Genomic DNA, 23,338 nt, shown 5'->3' on the forward strand with positions numbered 1-23,338 from the left:
ATCTCCTTGCCAGATACAGAGGATGTCGTCTATATAGCGTCGCCACATTACGATATGGGCGGTGTATTCAGCGAATTCAGGGTCCCATAGCCAGAATTTTTCCACATGGCTCATTAGGATGCAAGCGTACACCCTGATAACCGGGAATTGTTTATTAAACTGTAAAATGCTCTTTGAATTGTAAAATGTTAACCATCTCCACAAAATATACCCACTTCTAGTTTTCTACTCTCAACATTCTAATCACATCGCTTATCCTTTGCTACCAAACTTACCTTATTCTGCATAACTTTTTTTTACTATACTTCTGTCTCCCTCACCCATACACTTCCGTTCCTAATCACACCACACAAATTTGCTTTCCTTAATCTTGTCACTCCGCCGCACGTCTACCCTGATCCCCTTCTCACTTTATTTCCACTCTCTCTTCCCATACCTATTTTTCCTCCCCCTTAACGCTTTGCTTCTTTACTGACCACCCACTATTATGTACATGATATACACATGACTCACCACACCGTGTCTTAATCAACCCTTGGTTTCACATTGTATATGTACAGCCCTGAGGAAGCCCCAGGCCTGATGGCCAATTAGGGGGCAAAACACGTGTTGGCTGTGCCATCCTTTCTTCTTTTGTAGCTACTAATAAAAAATACAAATATCTGATTCTCATCATCTGATCTATCTTGATTGGAATAAACTGATAACACTTCAAACATTTAATTTAAAAAGGAACACAATGAGGGGGTTCGTTTTGCCATAGAAATTATGATTAGTGCTGAAGAAGGAAAAATTAAGGCACATTTTGAGTGACTTCTCAAATCCTGTCCTATTTCATAAAAAAATTCTTACATGCAGACTGAAACATGCACTTTTAATACCAGAAGCAGACTTCCCTGGTGAGCAGTAGCTTTACTACAGTGATCTAATGAGCAACTAGAGTGCTACCATTCAGAATTTATGGCAAATGTGTGACATATCTGAATACCTTCTTGATGGAATCAAAGTAAAATACTGAAAGCATTTCCTACTAAGGAGACTGCAGTAAATGAGGAAATTAGGAAACTTCATAACAAATAAATCTCCCAAGATGGCCACCAGAGACAAAAGAGCCCAAATGCAGCACAAATATCACCCAGATGTATGTCAGATACTCTCTGATAAAAGATACGATCCCCTCGGAAGCAGATGACAATACCCCAGATCCCGCTAACCGAAACCAGAGACAGGCGATTAATTACTATCTCTAATTTCAGCCCGGGGGAAAGGGAAAGTGGAAGACAAAACAAGAGAGACTGCTCCCTGCTGCTGGCTCTTCTCCTAACGTCACTCGGGGTTTAGGAAGAGACCTGCAAGAAAAGCACAAACATTACCCCTTTTGCTGTATAATGCTCACTTTTAATTTTACTCCTGTTGTATGGTGTTTACCTGCAACTATTTAGGGAATTGCCACTCTCTTGAATGTTTTGTCTAGTAGCTGTTATTCTATCTGATTCATCGGAAGAACCCCTGGCATATGCGTGCTGTTATATTTTTTACCAATCTTCTAATAAGCAACAACTTTTAGAAATGTGCTTAAGATTGAGGCATTTGCCATTTCAGAGTCTTTTCTCAAGGGGACTTCCTGATTATTGTCTTTGTTGAAAAGTTCTTTTAAGTTGCGCCAAAAGGTTTCCTCAGAGTAGTTACCTAGTGCGCTTGCAATGTTGTTTTCTTTTTAAAAGGTGACGGTAACTGATTTAGGATAAACCCATCACCCCACAGATAAACCACGAAGGTACTTGGAGCTACTTAGCAATTTCTCCTCATTCAGGAAACTTGGAAGAACACACAACAGTTTTTTTTGGTTTACTTCAGAAACAGCTTGAATACGCTTACTTAGATTCAAAGTGCTTCTCTTCACAGAAGCGACTTCCTTTAAAAGTTCTTTAGCGCTCCTCCTCATGTAGCTCTTCCTGATGTGCCCTTGTGGTACCCTTCTGACTCCTCTTCCTCTCACAAGGACGACTGAAACCCAATTCTCCAAAGCGGCAAAAAGACGAGTCTGAAAACTATAAATTCAAAATTGGGTTAGCAACCTTTTAAGCTTACTGGATTTGAGTAAGCCTTTCTTACTTTCTTTAACAAAGAAAAAGAGAGGTGTCGAATCTTCAATACACCACTCCCAAGTTCAAACGACAGAGCGCGAGAGGGAGGCACTCCTGACAGGAATTTCTTCAACGGTTGAAGTGCGCAGCGCGCTAGTCGCGCATGCGCATTAAACGCCGCTTAAGACTGCAACCAAAACAACTTGACCGCCAACTCCTCAGGAAAGGAAGGCGATCAACTGTGATGCTTTAACGCCTGCAAGATCGCGCGCAAAACAGCTCTCCATCCAGGACTCGATTTTCTCCATCGAGGGTACAGTCTTTGCGTGTGAATGGCACTGAGGCAAGCAAGAGGGTTCCTGACATGTAGCCCACATGTAGCCCAATGACAGAAGTGTGCAAAACACTTTTTTTTTTGTGTTTTTGCAGTTTTATATAGTGCAGACTTGTCAGGTATTGGAGTGCTTTACATGAGCATTGGTTACATCACACAAGAACAAATTCATTTTGGTTGTAGACAAGGGGAGATTAAGGGGCATATGTATCAACATCTCCATTTGCAATTCTCAAATAGCGATTGTTAAAGAATCGCTATTTGAGAATTGCAAAATGGGATGTATTTAAAAAATCGCAAAACTTTAGCGATTTCTTAAAATTCCTTAATTGCGATTAGCAAATTGTGAAATCGCAATTAAGGAATACCTTCCCATTCATTTCTATGGGCCAGGAGACCCATAGGAATCTATGGGAAGTAATTCTCAAATTGCGATTCGCAATTTGCTAATCGCAATTTGAGAATAATTTCAAAGGTGCAAGGGTGTCATGATGACACCCTGATGCACCCCGGAAATGAGCAGGTGTGTGCATATGGCGCACATACATGCCCCAAGGGCATGTATGTGCGCCACGTGGCAATTTGTAAAATTACAAAAAGTGCATTTTTAACAGAAATCGCAAATTACCACCAACTAGAAGTTGGTGGTAATTTGCGATTTCTTAAGGATTAGTCGCAATGCTTTGGTGCGTGGTACATATCATTTAAGAAATCGCAATTTGCGATTTCTTAAATGCTTACGCAAACTTAAGAAATCGCTATATTAGCGATTCCTTAAATTTGCGATGAGGATTTGCCTCATACATCCCGTTTTGCGAATGTTTAATCGCAAACGCTGTTTTTTGCGAATCGCAGCATTTGCGATAAAAAATTTGTTTGATACATATGCCCCTAAGTGATTTGACCAGAATCACAGAATGTCAAGCTGAAGCAGAAACTCCAACCTGGTTCCCCAGTTGCAAAGTCTGCAGCTCTGGAAGTAACTCCACATCCTCTCCCCTAAGTGCAACATTTAATCAAGTGGTCAACTGGATATAAAACATAAAGCTAACAAATAATTTAAAAGTGCTTTGTCGCTATTTGAAAACTCAGAAAATATGTCCTCATTTTAGTTTTTTACAGCACTAACCATATTTTTTATGCAAATAAGACCCTCTCATATATGTAATTTCTAAAGGAAATGCCCTAGGTATTACAGTTTTGATTACATCAAGGTGACGTCAGGCGTTGCACAATTTTGTAATAAATATAGAATGTTAGCAATCTAGTTGTTCATTAGAATACTGTTGAGAGGCAGAGGCCAGGGGCACGGACTCTGAAAATTGAAGGCAGGTAGGAGGGTGCAGAAGCAACAATTTGACCACACTGGGCAGGCAGGAAGGGCAGTGGCAGCACAACAGACTATGGAGGGCAGTGGAAAGGGGGCAGGGGCAATAAACCAACAATACAGGACTGGCAAGAGAGGTTGTGGCAATATAATAGACCATTGTGGGCAGAAGGAAGAGGCAGTGGTAGTACAACCATACATGCCAACAGAAATGATTCAGCCAGGAAACGTCCAATGTTTTTAAGCTCGAATTGGCGTTATTTGATCTGTCTCCTGTCTACAATCGCCTCTTTTTCAATGTAACTCAAAAGGGAAAATCAATACCCCAGTTTTTTTTAAAAATCTCCTTCTTACCAAGTTCAAAATGTTCACAAGTATGGTACATTGGATCATGGAAGGCAGGAGGAATTGGGGTAGGGACATGGACTCGGATAACAGAGGACAGGAGGGACATGGAGACGTGCACCAAGCTGACCCTACAGGGCAGGCATCAGGGGTTGCAGCAGCACAATACACCACACAGGGCATGCGGGACAGGAGTGCAGCACAACAATCCATAGAAAGCAATAGGGAGGGGAAAGGACCATGCACATGGACAACACAGAACAGAGGGGAAAGAGGCAATGGTAGCTAGCTGACCATAATGGACAGACAGGAGAGAAAGCTGCAGCATAACAGACCATAAAGGGCAGGAGGGACGGATCAGGGGCATTACAATGGAACAGACAAGCCAGGAGGGAGGGAAAAGGGGTCTGCACATGAAAACAGATGGCTGGGGGCAAGGGGGCAGGGCAGGAGCAGCAAGATGACCATGGAGGTCAGGCAGAATGGGCACTAGAAGCAAGACACACCTTGGAGAGCAACAGTGAGACTATGATGGCATACACACAGACCATGGAGGGAAGGTGGGAGGGAGTCAGGGGCAGCTAGCTGACTACACATGGAAGGTGGGATGGGCTGTGGCAGCACAGAAGACCATGCATGGCAAGCGGGAGGGTTAGTGGCAGCACAATGGCTATGATGGGCAAGAAGGAGGGTGCAGGGGCATGCACAAAGGACCATGGAGGATAGAAGGGAGAGTCAGGACCTGGGCACAGACAAGAGAGTTCAGGGGAAGGGGCCTCACAACAGACCACGCGGGGCAGGCAGGAGGAGCAGTTGCATCACAATAGACCAGGGAGGGCAGAATGGTGTGGTAGTAAAATGGACCATGGAGGACAAGAGGAAGGGGATAGGGGCATGGAATGTGGACAGGCAGGGTGGAGGTGGCAGGGACAGGTTACAGTCATCTGACAATGCTAGGCAGGTGGGAGGGGAGTGGCAGCTCAACAGAACACTCAGAGTAGATAGGAGTGGCTGGTCCATGGAACATGGTGGGCAAAAAGGATGGAGCAGGGGCATGCACAAAGACATCGGAGGGCAGGGGGAAGGAGAATAGGGGCAGCAAGCTAAGCGCAGAGGCTAAGCAGGACGTCAATGATGGGGCATAGAATTGGGCAATGGAGGACAGGAGGAGTGGATTGGTACATCATGCTAAATGGAGGGCAGTGGCAGCACATCAGACCATGCATGGCAGGAGGAAGGAGGCTAGTCCATCAATTCAGACAACAGAGGATAGGGAGGTGGGGGATGGGGCAGCAAGCTAACTGTTCAGAGAAGGTGGGAAGGACAGAGGCAGAACAACGGCCACACAGGGCTGTAATAAGGTAGCAGGGACATTGACTTGGACAATGGATGGCTAGGAGGAGGGAAGGCAGGAGCAGCAAGCTTGGGTGGGGGCAGCACAATGCCAGGCCCTGCTTCCAACCCCCACCATCCATTGTGATATGCATCTTACTTAACGTTAAAAAAAACCCTAGAAATTTGCTGAAAAAAACAAAGATTACAGGGACGTTATAGTTAGACTCAGATTTCACTCATACACAACCAGTGAAATTCAGCAGTTATAGTTACCTGAGCAAACTATAGATTACGCCCCCGCAATGTACTGCTAATGACCTCAGACATTACATCATTCATGACATGGTCAGTTACATCACTCATGACATCACTCATGACATCTCTAATGAGCTGTGAATGGAATGGAACTATAATCACAAGGGGCCCGATTCACAAAACTAACTTAAGACAAAATCCTAAACTTACTACCATTTTGGTATTCACAGAAGGCACTTACTCATTTTGGTATTCACAGAAGGCACTTACTCCTTTCGGTATTCACAGAAGTTAGGAGTCCTAACTTTAGGGCTCCTAAATGCCTTCTGTGAATACCGAAAGTCTTAAAATTGGGATTTTTCTCAGTTTAGTAGTAGTATAGAAAAATCCTAATTTTAAGACTTTCGGTATTCACAGAAGGCATTTAGGAGTCCCAAAGTTAGGACTCCTAACTTCTGTGAATACCGAAATGAGTAAGTGCCTTCTGTGAATACCAAAATGGTAGTAAGTTTAGGATTTTGTCTTAAGTTAGTTCTGTGAATCGGGCCCTAGAACTTTATTTAGGGATAGTGTGTGTATATTAACACCCCTTTTTTCCTTTTCTTTCGTGTAAGAACCATTATAATATGCAACGTGCCCAGATTAATATGGCCGATAGCCTTTCACTTTAAAGTAATGTGTAGTCCATTGTTTATGTTGGTATTTGCAATTCTATGTATGTTTATTATGAATAAGTCACGTTGACAAACATACAGGTATGGTGGTCATGGGCAAGATATGCTGAAATGACATTGTGTGCATATTAACACTTGTTTTCTTTTCTTTATTGTATCAATTCCTGAATTTTCACATCGTGACCAGGCCAATATGGCCGCCAGCTTTTTGGATTAAAGTAATGCACTGCTGATGACGTCACATATTACATCACTCATGACCTGGTCAGTGACATCACTGATGACATCACTGATGACATCACTGATGACATCTCAAATGACATCACTGATGACATCATCTACTTGATCATCTGATGCACCTCCTCACACCCTAAAATACAGACTACCATTCTCGAAACCATAGACACACCAATACTAGTACAGCTACAATGTTCTGTGCACTATGCATGCAGACCTCTAATCAGCTACATAGCTTTGATACAGTCTTTTAAATGCTAAGTTAGTACCTATGCAGTCTAGGAATCCTTCTGTCTGTCCCATGCACTTCTCCATTCAACCATCCAGCACTATCTACGTATCCTATCACTCTGAAAATACCTAAGCACTAATACATTTAGCATGCACTCTCTTTGCAGCACTGAAATTACTCCATTATTAGTCATATACTTAAGGAATGGCCTAGCCACTAACACAAGTGCAGGTACAATATTTTGGACACTATGCATGCAGACCTCTAACCAGCTACATACTATTGTTATGCTCTTCTAAATACCCAGTTAGTACCTATGCAGTCTAGGAATCCATCTGTCTGTCCCATGCACTTCTCCATTCACCCATCCAGCACTATCTACGTATCCTATAACTCCACAATACCTAAGCACTTATAAATTCAGCACGCACTTTCTTTGCAACACTGAAATTACTCCAGTTATTAGTCGTATACTTAAGGAATGGCGTAGTCAAAAACACAAGTGCAGGTACAATATTTTGTACACTATGCATGCACACCTCTAACCAGCTACAATTTTGATATTGATACCCTCTTCTAAATACCCAGTTAGTACCTATGCAGTGTAGGAATCCTCCTGTCTGTCCCATGCATGTATCCAATCACCCATCCAGCACTATCTACTTATCCTATTACTTCACCAATACCTAAGCACTTATACATTCACTATACACTCTGTTTGTAATACTGTAATTATTCTAGTTACTAGTTATGAACTTATGGAATGGCCTAGCTGTTAACACAAGTACATCTATAATATTTTGTGCACTATCCAAGCAGACCTCTAACTAGCTACATACTATTGATACACTCTTCTAAATACCCAGTTAGTACGCATGCAGTGTAGAAATCGTTCAGTCTGTCCCATGCACTTCTTTAATCACTTATTTACCTCTATCTACTTATCCTATCACTCCACCAATACGTAAGCACTTCTAAATTAAGTGTTCACTCTGTTTGCAGAACTGTCATCATTCCAGTTACTAGTGGTACTCTTATAAAATGACATAGGCACCAACACAAGTACACATAAAATATTCTGCTCATAATCCCTACTAATCTCTAAGCAGATTGGTCCACTCCATTAAATACTGAAGTATAACCCATGCAGCGTAGGATACCTCCTGTCAGTCTCATGCACTTCTTCAATCACCCATCCAGCACTATGTTCTTATTGTATCAGTCTTCCAATACCTAAGCAATTATGGGGCAGATTTACAAGCACCCTGCGCCACCAGTACGTCACTTTTTGTAACGTAGTGATGGCGCCAGGCACTCCTTCATATTTAAAAGGACAGGAAAACCACCCTGTGTGGTTTTTCCTCTCCTTGTAAATACGACCCCTTCATACACAGAACTTTGCGTTGAAGGGGCGTCCCACAGGTGTTACTGTGGGTGTTCCCAGGCAACACCCATAGTAGAAGAAACATCTCCAGATTTATGAGAAATCGTAAATCTGGAGATGTGTGTGAATGCTGCGCCATCCTAGAGTTGGTGTAGCAAGGAGCAACGAGGAGAATTGTTTTCATTTCTCCTCATTTCTTCCTCTTTCAATGCATGCTGCATTCCACAACATACATTGAAAGAGGAAAATGCCTTTACTGATTGTTGTTGTGCAGGAAGGTGTCCCTTCCTGCACAAAATCAATCTCCATACGACACAGACATCCTTGCACCATGGTGCAAGGGTGCCTGCGTCACCGCATGGCTGCTGTTTGTGCAGCAGTGCAGAGGGAAGCACAGAGTTGCAACATATTCATGTACATATGTCACATCCCTGTGCTTCGGAAGTGCCACAGTGCAGTGCAGCTAAAGAGCTTGCAGTGTCACACTGCAGTACTTCCTCATAAATCTTCACCTATAAATTCACCATACACTACTAATGCATTCTTTCAGTCAATCATGCTGTATACATATATTCAACCAAACTTTCACACTTTTCTTTTCTTTTCTTTTTTCTTCTTTTTTCTTTTGTATTTTTCTTATTTTTTTGAACAATTTTGTATTTTTTGTTTTTTTCAAAAAATGAACAAAAAAAAGAACGAATAAAACAGGAAACATTTGGAATTACTTATCATTCCAAAAACAAAAAAACAAAAAAATTAACAGCGATGGTTGCATTGCGCAGCACAAGCTGCATCCACCGACTGCTCACCGAAGCATATACGTTTCTTACACTTCGCGCAGTGTTGCTCGAGAAAGGCGAATTCTGGCCTAATGTCCATTGCAGGTGTTCCTGAGGACGCTCCAGATGTACTTGCCACAGCAGGTGAGGGGCTCAAAGCAGCTCGCCTCATTTCCTCCCAAGCAAGATTGAGAGGATGTGTGGTCCAGAAATGCTTGTACATAGAAGCAGTGCCACAAGAGTATTTTTTTTCCCACTGCCTCTTGACAGGACTCAGTCATAAATTTTACACGTAACCTTTCTCGCATTTACTTTCTTCTCTCCAGGTGGAAAAGTGAAGAATTTCCAAACAACAGATTCCGGCCTCTGTGGACGTGGTGCCTCCTGCAAGAATTCTTCTTCAGAAGATACTTCCTCCTGCTGCTGCTGTCCAGATGCCATTTTGTTTGATATGTTTTGAAAACACAAAAAAAAACAAGCAAAAAGGGTTCTTGTAGGAAAAGAGATGTCTCTCTAAAGATGCTCCAAAAAGAATGATTAAAATGGGTGGGGTCCTTCAATAGTTACAGTGGGAAATGTTATGAACCAATGAAATCTTTTTTTTTGAGGTCACATGTGATCCACGCACTCTGCGCTCACGAAGCATGCACCCGACGCGACTTCACGAAAATATATTTAAAAATAATATAAGTTTATTATAGTACAAATATATTATTTTTATGAATATGTTAGATAGTCTCTTGCCATAATATGTATATTAAACACACATACATATCATTTTAGAACATAAAATATTTTTGCAGGAGTCGCGCACCCAGCGCACCCCAGTACGTATATGACGTCACGCGGGACCCGCCACCGCGCAAGTGCCGCGTACTGTAATGCGCATGTGCCACGAATGCGTGGGAGCAGGAGTTACGGACTGGTTGCATACCAATCGCGCACATCACGTAATATTAAATGTATATGATGTAACTGAAAAACACGCAGTCGTCGCACACCGTACGCGGATCCTTCACAACGTTTCTAAAATGGCAGCTGTTTCTACGCACCCACCGTGATGTGTGCGCTTTGGGTGCTCGACTCTGAACATTTTTGGGAAATATATTAAAATAAAAAAATTAAACAATATTTCAGTTTTAATTTTTTTGTAATTTATTTTTTGCAATTTTCAGAAAAATATATAATGTTATTTAATGAATAAAATATTTATGAATAAACAGTTAGAAACTGTAGAAAATCAGTACAAAACTATAGATATAACTACTATTACACTTAAAAATTTGCATTTAAAAAACCTTTGTAGTTCACTGAAAAAACCATAGATTTCAGAGACGTTATTGTTAGAAATTAGCATTTAAAAAAGCTTTGAAATTCACTGAAACAACCATAAGTTTCAGAGACGTTATAGTTAGAAATTAGCATTTAAAAAACCTTAGAAATTTACAGAAAAAAAATAGGTTTCAGGGGTGTTATAGTTAGCTGGACATTTCACTCGTACAAAAACATAGAAATTCCTCCATTATTGTTAGTTCTGCTAACTATAACTCGCGCGCCCGCAATGCACTGCTGATGATGTCACATATTACATCATTCATGACATGGTCAGTGACATCATTGATGACATCTCAAATTACATGATATGAAGGAGCGAAGGTGGCAGTTCGGGGTGTAGAAGGTGAGTCGTTCGGTGTTGTGGAGAGCTTTGTGAGCATGGGTGAGGAGCTTGAAGGTGATCGTCTTGTTGATGGGGAACCAGTGTAGGTCTGTCAGTCTGTCAGGTGGGCTGTGATGTGGCTGTGGTGGGGGATGTCGAGGATGAGGCGTGCAGAGGTGTTCTGTATGCTTTGTAGTCATTTCTGGAGTTTGGCTGATGTTCCTACATAGAGAGCGTTGCTGTATTCCAATCTGCTGCTGACGAGGGCCTGGGTGACTGTCCTTCTGGTACCAGTGGGGATCCATCTGTAGATCTTGTGGAGCATGCGGAGAGTGTTGAAGCAGGAGGAGGAGACGGCGTTCACTTGCTGGGTCATTGACAATATGGAGTCCAGGATGACTCCCAGGTTGCGTGCGTGGTTGGTGGGTGTCAGTGAAGCTCCCAGTGCGGCTGGCCACCATGAGATGTCCCAGGCTGAGTGGGTGGATCCGATGATGAGAACTTCCTATCTTGTCCGAGTTCAGTTTCAGGCAGCTGATCGTCATCCATTCGGCGATTGCCTTCATTCCTTTGTGGAGGTTTGATTTGGCGGTGGTGGGGGCCTTGGTGAGGGAGAGGATCAGTTGGGTATCGTCGGCGTATGAGACGATGTTGAGGTTGTGTGATCTGGCAATGTTGGCGAGCGGTGCCATATAGATTTTAAAGCGTGTTGGGCTCAGGGACGATCCTTAGGGTACGCCGCAGATGATCTTTGTGTCTTTGGAGCGGAATGGGGGAGGCGGACACTCTTGGTTCTGCCGGTGAGGAAGGAGGTGGTCCAGTCCAGTGCTTTGTCGCGGATCCCTGTGTTGTGAAGGCGTGTGCAGAGGGTGTGGTTTCTGACAGTGTCGAAGGAGGCCGAGTGTCCGGGAGGATGAGGTTCGTGGTTTCTTCATTGTCCATCATGGTCTTGATGTCGGCGGTTGCCTGTTGACAAACTTATCGATGACTTTAGCCGGGAACGGGAGGAGGGAGATGGACAGGAAGTTCTTGAGGTCCTTGGGGTCAGTTTTGGGTTTCTTGAGTAGGGCGTTGATCTCGGCGTGCTTCCAGCTCTCCGGGAAGGTGGCGGTCTCGAAGGAGCGGTGATAATCTTGTGGAGATGGAGAGCGATGGTGGAGCTTGCTTTGTTGAAGATGTTGTGTGGGCAGGGGTCAGAAGGTGAACCGGAGTGGCTAGTGTTCATGATTTTGATGGTGTCTTCGTCATTGCCCTCGGTCCAGGAAAGCAGGGGTTCGATGTCGATATGGCTGGGGGGCGGTGAGTCTGAGGTGTCTGTGTCTGCCAGGGGGCCTTGGTGCTGAAGCTGTTGTGGATGTCTGTGATCTTGCGGTGGAGGGAGGTGGCTAGGGAGGTGCAGAGGTCTTGTGATGGCGGGATGGTGTAAAAGTTGGCGCTGGGGTTGAGGAATTCATTCACGATGTGCTCTTTGCTGTTGTGTGCGTTGTTGTCAATGCGCTCTTTCAAGGAGGTCCTTTTGGCGGTTCAAATGAGTTGGTGGTGTCTGCGGATGGCGTTCTTGTAGGCTGTGTTGCTGTCTGGTGTCTGGTCATGGTGCCACTTCTTCTCGAGCCTGCGGCTGGCCTGCTTGGATGCCTGGAGGTCGGCAGTGAACCAGCTGGCATTTCTGTTGGTGTGTCTGTTCAAGGGTTTCTTGATCGGGCGAGAGTGTTGGCGCAGTCGTCGATCCATCGCCTGAGGTTGAGGGCAGCAGAGTCGGTGTCAGTAGTGTCCGTAGGTGGGTTTCAGGCGAGGGTGGTGACAAGCTGGTTTTCGGTGACTTTGCTCCAGCTGCGGTGGGGGCCTGTTGTGTGCAGTGGTGCGTGGTAGGCTTCTCAAAGGTGAAGTGCATGCAGCGGTGGTCGGCCCAGTGGAGTTCGTTGGTGTGGCTGAAGGTGACGTGGTTGCTGGCTGAGAAGATGGGGTCGAGTGTGTGTCCGGCAGAATGGGTGGGAGTCATGACGAGCTGTTTGAGGCCGAGGTTGGCAAGGTTGTCGAGCAGGGTGGTGGAGTTGCTGTCTTTGGTGTTCTCGAGGTGGAAGTTCAGGTCTCTGAGGAGGATGTAGTCAGTGGACGCAAGGGTGTGCATGCTTACGAAGTCAGACATGGAGTCGCTGAACTGCGGCCGGGGGCAGGGGGTCTGTAGAGGAGGGTTCCTCTGAGGGTGGTGCTGGGGTCGGTGCGGATCTGAAAGTGTAGGTGTTCGTCGGTGCTGGTCGAGATTCTGAGGGTGTTTCTGTGGACAATGGCAATTTCTCCTCCTGTTCCGTTGGTGCGGTCCCTGCAGGTGATCTTGTGGTCATCAGGGATGGCTATGGAGATGTCTGGTGCCAAGGAGGGGTTCATACAGGTCTCCTTCAGGAAGGCTACGTCGGGGGAGTTGGAGTACAGTAGGTCCCAGAGTTCGATGGCATGCTTTCAGGCGGAGCGGGTGTTGAGTAGGAGGCATCGCACGTTGTTTTGTGACCTACCCTGGTGGGCATGAGCGTGGTCTGGAGGCTGATGTATCTGCAGTTCTGGCAGGAGAAGGGTCCTTGGGTGCGCTTCAGGGTTGCCCGAAAGCAGGTGTGTAGTCGGCTGGTGTTGAGGGCATGGAGGGTGCTGGCGTCGTATCTCTTGAACCCTTCACCTCTGTCACATTGTGCATGCCTATCTCTCAAACCCTTCACCTCCATCTCATTGTGCATGCCTATCTCCTAAACCCTTCACCTCATCACATTGTGCATTCCTATCTCTCAAACCCTTCATCTCTGCCACAATATGCATGCCTATCTCTTAAATGCTTCACCTCCATCACATTTCATATTGTGCATGCTTATCTCTCAAACCCTTCACCTCACTTAAATTGTCCATGCCTATATCTCAAACCCTTCACCTCTAACACATTGTGGATGCCTATCTCTCAAACCCTTCCTCTCTGTCACATTTTGCTTGCCTGTCTCTCGAACCCTTCACCTCCATCACATTGTGCATGCCTGTCTCTCAAACCCTTCGCCTCTGTCACAATGTGCATGTCTATCTTCCAAACCCTTCCCCTCTGTCACATTGTGCTTGCCTATCCCTTGAGCCATTCACTTCCATCACATTGTGCATGCCTATCTCTCAAACTTTTCACCTCCATCACAATGTGTATGCCTATCTCTTGAGCACTTCACCTACATCACATTCTGCATGCCTATCTCTCAAACCCCTCCTCTCTGTCACATTGTGCTTTCCTATCTCTTAAACCCTTTACCTCCATCACATTGTGCATGCCTATCTCTCAAACCCTTTACCTCTGTCACAATATGCATGCCTATCTCTCAAACCCTTCACCTCTGTCACATTTAATATTGTGCATGCCTATCTCTCAAACCCTTCACCTCCATCACAATGTCCATGCCTAAATCTCAACCCCTTCACCTCCAACACATTGGGGATGTCTATGTCTCAAACCCTTCCTCTCTGTCACATTGTGCTTGCCTATCTCTCAAACCTGTCACCTCTGTCACATTGTGCATGCTTATCTCTCAAACCCTTCACATCCATCACTATGTGCATGCCTATCTCTTGAACCCTTCACCTCAATCACATTGTGGATACCTATCTCTCGAAACATTCACCTCTGTCACAATGCGCATGCCTATCTCTCAAACTATTAACCCTCGTCACTTTGTGCATGCCTATATCTCAAACCCTTACCTCTGTCACATTGTGCATGCCTATCTCTCGAACCCTTCACCTTAAACACATTGTGGATGCCTATCTCTAGAACCCGTCACCTCCGTCACATTTTGCATGCCTATCTCTCAAACCCTTCACCTCCATCCCATTGTGCATGTCTATCTCTCGAACCCTTCACCTCCATCACGTTGTGCATGCCTATCTCTCAAACCCTTCACCTCCATCACATTTTGCAGGCCTATCTCTCGAAACCTTCAACTCTGGCATATTTTGCATACTTATCTCTCAAACCGTTCACCTCCATCACATTGTGCATGACTATCTCTCAAACTCTTTACCTAAGTCACATTGTTCATGCCTTTCTCTCGAACCCTTCACCTCCATCACATTGTGCATGCCTACCTCTCAACCCCTTCACCTCCATCACATTGTGCATGCCTATCTCTCGAAACCTTCACCTCTGGCACATTTTGCATACCTATCTCTCAAAACCTTCACCTCTAACACAGTGTGCATGTCTATCTCTTGAACCCTTCACCTCCATCACATTGTGTATAGCTATCTCTCAAACCCTTCACCTCCATATAATTGTGCATGCCTATGTCTCAAAGCCTTCACCTATGTCACATTGGTAGGTACTGCTCTCCAGAGGAGAGTCTGTGGTCAGTCACGCAAAACACCAGAATGCTTCCCATATAGGATCCCAACAAATACAACTCTCTGCCAATCACACACTTGGTGTAACATGCTGCATGTCTAAAAATGCACTTCATTGCCCTGCATCGAGGTACAAAGTCCTACATATTTCATGTGTAATTTATGATTACAATATTTCATTATCCTACTCAGTAAGACAGGAGGCCCCATTTTAATTGTATTTGCATCGCTTGTACACCTGACTTGCACAGCGAACACTACAGCAGCATCTCACATTGATAAGTATTAAACTTAGCTTAGATCTCCCTGATGCTCACGTGCACGGTACATTAACAGCAGTTAGATGTCCTGAGGGAATTCTGTTTTGCACGTCACACCCTCTTTAACCCTGGCCATCAAGGCAGAACCAATTACTTTGAAAGAGAAGAAACACACTGAATGCAAACATGCCATAATAAGCATGAATAATAAAATAGCCATAGGTCTCAGTGGTGCCTACGTCTAGGTGTAAAAGCTGAGGAGTTGAATGAAACTGAGAAAAATCATAATTTTAAGACTTTCGGTATTCACAGAAGGCATTTAGGAGTCCTAAAGTTAGGACTCCTAACTTCTGTGAATACCGAAATGAGTAAGTGCCTTCTGTGAATACCAACATGAGTAAGTGCCTTCTGTGAATACCAAAATGGTAGTAAGTTTAGGATTTTGTCTTAAGTTAGTTCTGTGAATCGGGCCCTCAATGTCTATTTTAAAGAATTCCTAACAATAGGCAGGAGATGCTTTTTTGTCTGTAATTTCAGTGCCCAGCTGCAAGGTGTCCTCTCCCTCTTCTCACCCTGTAGGTTCTGTTGTATCTCTGACCTGTGATAAAGTCGCTGGGACCATGGTGCAGATTGATGCTGGCAATGGCCAGGTGTTCGGAGTGAGTGAAAGTCGAAATGTTTTCACCCTGAAAAATTCAATCTGGACTAAGATCCAGGGACAGTTCCACTACGTCACTGTCGGTGAAGCAGGAGTTTGGGCTGTTGGCGCCAATAACAAGGTCTTCAAGATGATTGGCAGAGCCTGGGTCAGGACCAATGGAGGTGGGTGGAACCTTATTTATATTTCAAGTCAATGATCAGAACCCCTTGACGCATGCAGTCAGCTGGTGGACGCAGGCTCAAACTTCAGCACAACCTACACAAGCTTCTATCTTTCTGAGGTTAATAATTTGATTATAAACTTTTTAATAATGTTACACATGCTATTTGTAGACCTTAGAAATAATAGAAGCTTGCATTAATCTCTTCATAACAAGGTAGCATCCAAATGTGTACTCTTATTCTTATTTTTTGTTTTATTGTTACTCTTATTCAAAATGATATTCTTTTTATTTTTGGTCTTAATCTTACCCAAAATTAACTTCTCCTTTTCCTATTCTTACTATCATAATTACTATTATTCGTATTCTTTTTCTCCCTATTCCTATTAGTTTTAGTCTAACTCTTAATTTAACTTTAAATGTAACTTATTCTTACTTTTTAATACTTTATCTTACTGCTAAATTATTATTCTTAGACATACTCTTACTATTATTCTCTTTATTCTTATTCTTATTCTTACCGTTATTTGTATCATTTGTATTCATACTCTTATTCTTGCTCTTAATATTATTCTTATTCTGTTTGTTATTACTCTTACTCTGATTCTTATTCTTACTGCTACTCTTATACTTACTGTTAATTTTACTATTATTCTTATCATTCTTATTCTGACTATTACTATTTGGCTTACTCTTACTACTATTAATCGTATTCTTAATCTTATTCTTATTTGTTATTCTTATTCTTAATCTTACTGGTATCCTTGATATATGTATTCATAATGTTACCCTTATTATTATTACTATTTGTGTTTTTATTCTTGCTCTCAATATTATTTTTATTCTATTTATTCTTACTCTTCCACTTATTCGCATTCTTACTTCTACTCTTATACTTAAATGTAATATTAATTTTAATCATACTTCGTTCTTATCATTCGTATTCTTAGTCCTACGCTCATTCTTTTTTTTATTCTTACTCTTATTCTAACTGATATTCTCATTGGTTTTAGTCTTAGTCTTACTCTAAATCAAACTTTAACTATAACTCATATTCCTATTCTTATTTTCAATCTTACTATTAGTTTTCCTCCTACTATTCTTCTTCCTATTCTTTTTAGTCTTATTCTTACTATTATTTTTAATATCCTTATTTGTATTCTTTTTAATCTAAGTCCTATTTCTACTTTAAATGTAACTTTAACTCTAACTCATATTCCTAATCTTAATCTTGCTTTTACTGTTTGGTTTACTCTTATTATTATTATTATTATTATTATTATTTTTCTTACACTTACTCTTTTTATTCTTATCTTACTGTTATTCTTATTCTTACTGCCACTCCTATCCTAAATGTTAATCTTTATCTTACTATTGTTTTTATCATTCTTATTCTTATGATTACTATTTATTTTACTCGAGTTCCTGTTCTTGTTCCTATTCTTCTTCCTATTCTCATTCTTATTCCTGAACTTAATCTTAATCTGACGATTATTCTTATTCCTATTCTTACTATTATTCTTGATGTTGTTATACTGTTTTCCTTACTCTCACTCTTATTCCTACTCTAATTCTTAATCTTAATCTTGCAATTATTCTTATTCTTACTTTTATACTTAGTCTTACTCTAACTTTTACACTCATTCTACTTTAACTCTCCTTCATACTCTAACTCTTATTCTTACTTTAACTCTTATACTTACTCAACTCTAACTCTTACTTTTATTCTTACTCTTAATATTATTCTTAGCCTAATACTATCTGTGTGTATTGTGCTGTATTATATGATAATGTTGTGCAGCGTGCTGTGTAATACACTAAAAAAAACTGGCTTGAGTCTAGTAAATCGTTTGTAAATCCTCTGGCTTAATCCAGAGTCTCCTTTCTGTTCCCACTGCTACCTTGTCTACCTGAACAGAGAGGCAACCATCCAGGAGTTTGATCACCTTTTGACCACTAAAGACACCAAGCCTTTGAAGCTCACCATTTGGGAAAACACCATAAGTGACTTCCTGCAAAGCGGGAGGTAACACCTCTCTCTGCAGATGGTTTTCATTCTTTCTGAGATTGAGAATCATTCATGCTACTCCTCAGGAGGGAGCAAGGCTCTCTGGTGCCCAGCAACTGTGAGAGTCCACTGGAGAAACTGCGCTACAGATTGGCAACTTTCTAAAATTTGCCTTTTAAAAAAAAGACATTATATTAGTCTTGGTACTTGCTACAATGAATTTGATCCAGGAAAGTACCCATTTTATACTTAATTTCAGTAGATAGCCAGGCTTAGAGGTCAGCCGATAACTCTGTCTTAGCCATACTGGTACTAACCTTCCCACAGCAAAAATGACAATTTGAAGATTTTACTGTTAGAACATAGTAAACGTATATGTCCCACTTTAATAATATACATTTCCCTGACCCAGGGTTTCATAGAACTTCCCTAGGGGAGACTTACATATAATGTTAAGGGAAATGAGGGCATAGACATTGGTTTCAACGGCAAAGTGAAACTAGCAGTTCAAAAGGCTGCAGCGACAGGCAGGTAGCCATGTGTGTACTTTGTCACACACAGAGTGGCACCACCAGTGCTGCTTCTTGGGAGGGTGTGGGGGGACAATATACTAGGTTCTTATCAGTAAGTCAGCCTATGCCAACTGGGGGTAGCCGTTTCAACATTCACTTTGCAAGGGCTTAGAACACTGGCATTGAGGTCTGGGTAGCAGGCCTCAGAGCACTCTCAGAGTAAAAAACCCGCAGCATCAGTTCACAACTAGGAGGTGATCACGCAGAAAGAGGCATTTCCCTATTCTAACTATAACTAACTCTAACAACTCTAACATCTCAAACTCTAACTCTCTTAGGGGTATGTCTACAAGGTACGGCGTTAGAATTATCGCTGCTTTAGCGTCTGTTTTGGGACTAAAAGCGACGATAATTCTAACGCCCTATCACCCTGGACATGCTAACGCATGAATCCATGCCTTTGTGCCCATTTTCTTATTGCCTACCTCGCTAATGAGAAGCAAGGTAGGCGTTCCTGACTGAAACTCAGCGGGAATAATCGCTAACAGGGCTACTCTCTATTAACTAGTTAATGGCTAACACGTCTAGCGACATTAAAAGTAGCGTTAACCGGGTATTTCGCCGGTTCCTTACGCCTGATAATTTCACGACTTAGCAATATGTTGCATGGGAGGTGGATCATAATGCTAGATCCACCTCTCCCTATTTACAAGGTTTTCTCTAACTGTTTGTTATATCGCTGGTATTCCTGCGATATTTTATGCCTATCGCCGCTTTTGCCGGGATTTCTATCGCTTCGGTGATGCGCGTTATAAATATTGCACTGACCGGGCGATAGAATCCGGCGTTAGGTGGCGTTAGGATTTTGCACGCAGTATGTGGCCAGCGATAATTATCGCTGCCGATTGCTAATATGCCCCTAACTCTCTAATTCCAATTCTACCTCTTGAACTCTAACTCAAACTTTCTAGTTCTATCTTGAAAACTCTAACTCTCTAACTATAACTCTAACTCTATAACTCTAACACTCAAACTCTAACTCTCAAACTCTAAGGGCCATATTTACAAGCAACGGTCATAACATTATCGCTGATTAAAGTGTCGATAATGTGCTTGAAATAATGCCCTTGTGAATTCCCATAGAAGCCCGGGTTCCGGTGTAAACCCAGGATGTGTTTCAAAAATAAAAATGAAGATTATTCTTTTCATTTTTTAGGAATAGACAGTGGTCCGTGGGGCCACTGCCTGCTCTTAAAAAACATTTTGCGTGGATTTACACTGGGGAAGGGGTCTCTTGGGGACCCCTTTTTGTTTACGAAAGCTTTAGCACCAAAGTAAAATTGGTGTTAAAACGCTAATGTTTTGTGACAACATTAAGGTCGCAAAACATTTGTACAGGGCACAGCGAATTGCTATTAGGAAGAGATGTTTCCAACACGCCCTTCCGAATACCGACTCGCTAACCCATTTTGAAATCGGTAAAAGGTTACTGAATTGCAAACTAGGGTTTTGTACATCGGAAAATGCTTTGTTTTGGTTGCAAATGGCCCGATTCTGTGAATTGGGCCATTTGTGACCAAAGAAAAGCTATATACCTGTGGCCCTATATCTTACATCACCATCAGAAAAAAATATTCACCTTCCTGCAAACTGAGGGGCATATTCATTGGTGCAGAACAGCAAGTCACCTTGCTGAGCCACCTTGCATCAAAATGAAAGGGCAGGAATGCACTGTATCTACGGCATACGGAGCATTACTGTCCTTTCCCTCTGCGCTGGCGCCATTTTGGCTGTCTAGAGCCAATGCATTCCCCTTTCAACATAGTGCCAGGGTGCCTCAGTTGCAGGCAGGTTGGTTTTTTTGCAGGAAGGGGCACCCTCCTGCTCAAAAACAATTTTGGCAGGCTTTTTCTGCTTTCTTTGAAATCATGAGGAGAAATAATGATATTTCTCCTTGTTGCACCACCCCTGGTGAGGCACATGGTTTTGGCACATCTGCAGGTTTACATAGCCTTCTAAATCTGGGGATCGATCAAAATCCATGGGTGTTGCATGAAAACACCCACCCCAACGCCCATGGAACAGCACCCTAGTACACAGTAAGGCAACACAGTGATTTGAGCGGCTTTGCCTTACTCCATGTCTATGGGGCCATTCAAAGCCATGCAAAGTGGCTTTGCATTGCCGTATCAATATGACTTGGTGGTTTGTATCACAAAAAGTGGCATGATGGTAGTGGAAGGAGCTCCTAAATATGCTATTTTTTGTTTAGTTCAGTAATGAAAGGCATCAATATCAGAAAATACTAAAACTTCAAGGAGCCTCCAAATATCACGAGTCGATGTCTAATTCACACGTCATATTTTTTCATTTTCATCAAAAAAGCACACACTCGGATCAAGAAACATTAACATCACTCTATTGAAAGCAGTCAGATCAATAAAGGTGCAAGTTGGGTAGTAAACTTTATGTGTTATAAAGTGTTATAAAAGACCGCACAGAATGCAAAAACACTTATGGCACCGTGTTAGCGATATTGAACACACAACAAGCCGATGAAAAGTGTTGAATTGCTATTTTCAAGTGGAAAAGAGCATTACCATGTTTATGTTCAAGAAATATGAAAATGGTCATGTTCATTTGTTTCTTAAGCATGCTGGTCAACATGTTTCAATCCATTCTTGAAAGTAGAGGAGCATGCTGCAGGATAAATAAAATGCAATCACTTCTGTAAGGTGTAAATGGTGCCCTTAAAGACACCACAGAAAAATACAAAGGAAAGGGTAAAATTCCAATACACTTGCGCATTTAATAATAATCATTGGAATAATGAATACATTCATTCATATGGTGATATTCTTCAAAGTCATTACATATCACCTTAAAAGATCAATACAAATATGTCTTGCTATAGTTTGACTGTAAAACAAAACTTATGGGTGTCATTGCAGCATGGTAGTAGTCCTGTTTTACCTGCCTTGGCATGACAGATTTTCAAACATTTCAAAACTTGTGTTGCACTGTGATGCACCAACTTTTGCTACTATATGATTTAACATGGTGATAGGTAAATACAAGAATGTGCAGTCGGAAGCCAGACAACTTGTATTCTGTGGTTGGTCTCATAACATCAAGAGCTTGACTCACATGGTGTCTGTCAAATGACTGACCAACACTTATAGCAGCTCCACAACATCAAATACCAACACATCTTCAAAGTAAGTAAATATGAAGTTAAGAATTGTAAATCTATATGTTTGTATATGCCGATCTTGGCAATATGCTGGTGGTTGATAACCATGGAGTTGATATAGGTGCAGGTCAATATTCTTGACTTTGAAATTGTGATATTGAATGTGAAAGTATTGTAAAATGTGGTTGGTGGTGGGACTCACAGCCACCCTCCCTGGAATTTGGTTATCATGTCTTTCTTCCCATAACGAGAAATTATTCTTTGCTTTGGGAAGATGTTTAGTGAAGGATTACATGGGGTGCATCGACCGACTTTCAGTTTTAACTCACACACTTTCTCATTCACTGCTTTTCAGAGATGATGAAGCAGCTCGATGCAGGTGGAGATGGGTTTCTAGCTGCTGTCAGCCACAGAAGTGAAGTGTTTTGCCTGCGTCCCAAGGAGGCAGAGGATGCAAAGCACAATACAGAACTGTCCTGGGCCAGGATTGACGGCCAGATGAAGTCCTACAGCTGTGGTCCGAAAGCCTGCTGGGGCGTGAATCCCACCGACAACATCTACTACCGTTCTGGCACCACGCGAGGCGCTTGCGGTGGCACCAAGTGGGAGGTCGTTGATGGAAACCTCAACATGATTGAGGTTAGCAGGAGAGGTTCTGTGTACGGGGTGAGCAACTCCGGTGCCCTCTATCGCAGGTAAAGTCTGTGTTAAAGAAGACCTCTTTGATCTAACCAACAGTACTATCATTCACTTATACAGGGATAGTACCTGGAAAGATAAGTAATGACTCCAGGCATCCACGCCTAGTCATCTCTTGACTCGTTGTTCTGTGATGCAGAAGACGTGACACAGTATCTGTTTCCAGCCAGTATCCCTTGGGGGGTTAGGCGCAGAGCCAGGACAGAGACTAGAGGCCAGGCCCAGAGATCTGTGCTCCCCTGTCCAATGTTAGCTGCACACTGGAGGTGCATTGAGGAATTTTACCCTGACTCCCCTTTGAGAGGATGGTGATATGCACCCCTGTCTACTATACACAGGCAGAGGAGGTAGATTGCATTATTTTACACTGACATTCCTCTGCTAGGGTGGCTGTACTTCCCTGTAGTACTATAGATTTACAAGAACCTATGTTGAATTATTTTCCCCGATGCTGCTTTTGCAGAAATGTTGTATTGAAAACCCTTACATCATTAAACAACATTTCCAGCATCCATTCTGTCCAATTGTTAGCAAATGCCAGAACGAAATGAAATTTGCTGTGAAAACTGATTAGGGCTCATTTAAGTAAAGACAGATCCAAAAAGACGTTCCCACTCAGGAGCCACAAACTCTGCAGGCAATCAAAGTACATAAAAAGAAATTCAGCCCAAAACAAGCCCTTAACTCCCCATGCTTTCATTTAATAATTTCATTTTCCTGAGGATCTTCCTTCGTCCTAGTATGGGCCAGATGAAGACCCCTTGCATGACTGGTCCAGCTCCTTAGCATGATACATACCTTCACATCACTGGTCCAGCTCCTTACCATGATACATACCTT

At 42.6% G+C, this 23,338-nt stretch overlaps 1 protein-coding gene across 1 annotated transcript in view; it reads left to right on the forward strand.

The window, feature by feature from the left end:
- Positions 1-6,613: 6,613 nt before the first annotated feature.
- Positions 6,614-23,338, forward strand: part of LOC146829977 (fish-egg lectin-like) — a 44,724-nt gene continuing 27,999 nt past the window's right edge. The window contains exons 1-4 of the mRNA XM_085604006.1: positions 6,614-6,652; positions 12,492-12,504; positions 15,845-16,087; positions 22,155-22,494. Of these exons, the coding sequence (XP_085460132.1) occupies positions 6,614-6,652; positions 12,492-12,504; positions 15,845-16,087; positions 22,155-22,494 (635 nt within the window). The remainder of the gene's footprint in view (positions 6,653-12,491; positions 12,505-15,844; positions 16,088-22,154; positions 22,495-23,338) is intronic.

This window comes from Triturus cristatus, chromosome 5_1, assembly GCF_964204655.1.
Source record: "Triturus cristatus chromosome 5_1, aTriCri1.1, whole genome shotgun sequence".
In the NCBI taxonomy this organism is placed as follows: Eukaryota; Metazoa; Chordata; class Amphibia; order Caudata; family Salamandridae; genus Triturus; species Triturus cristatus.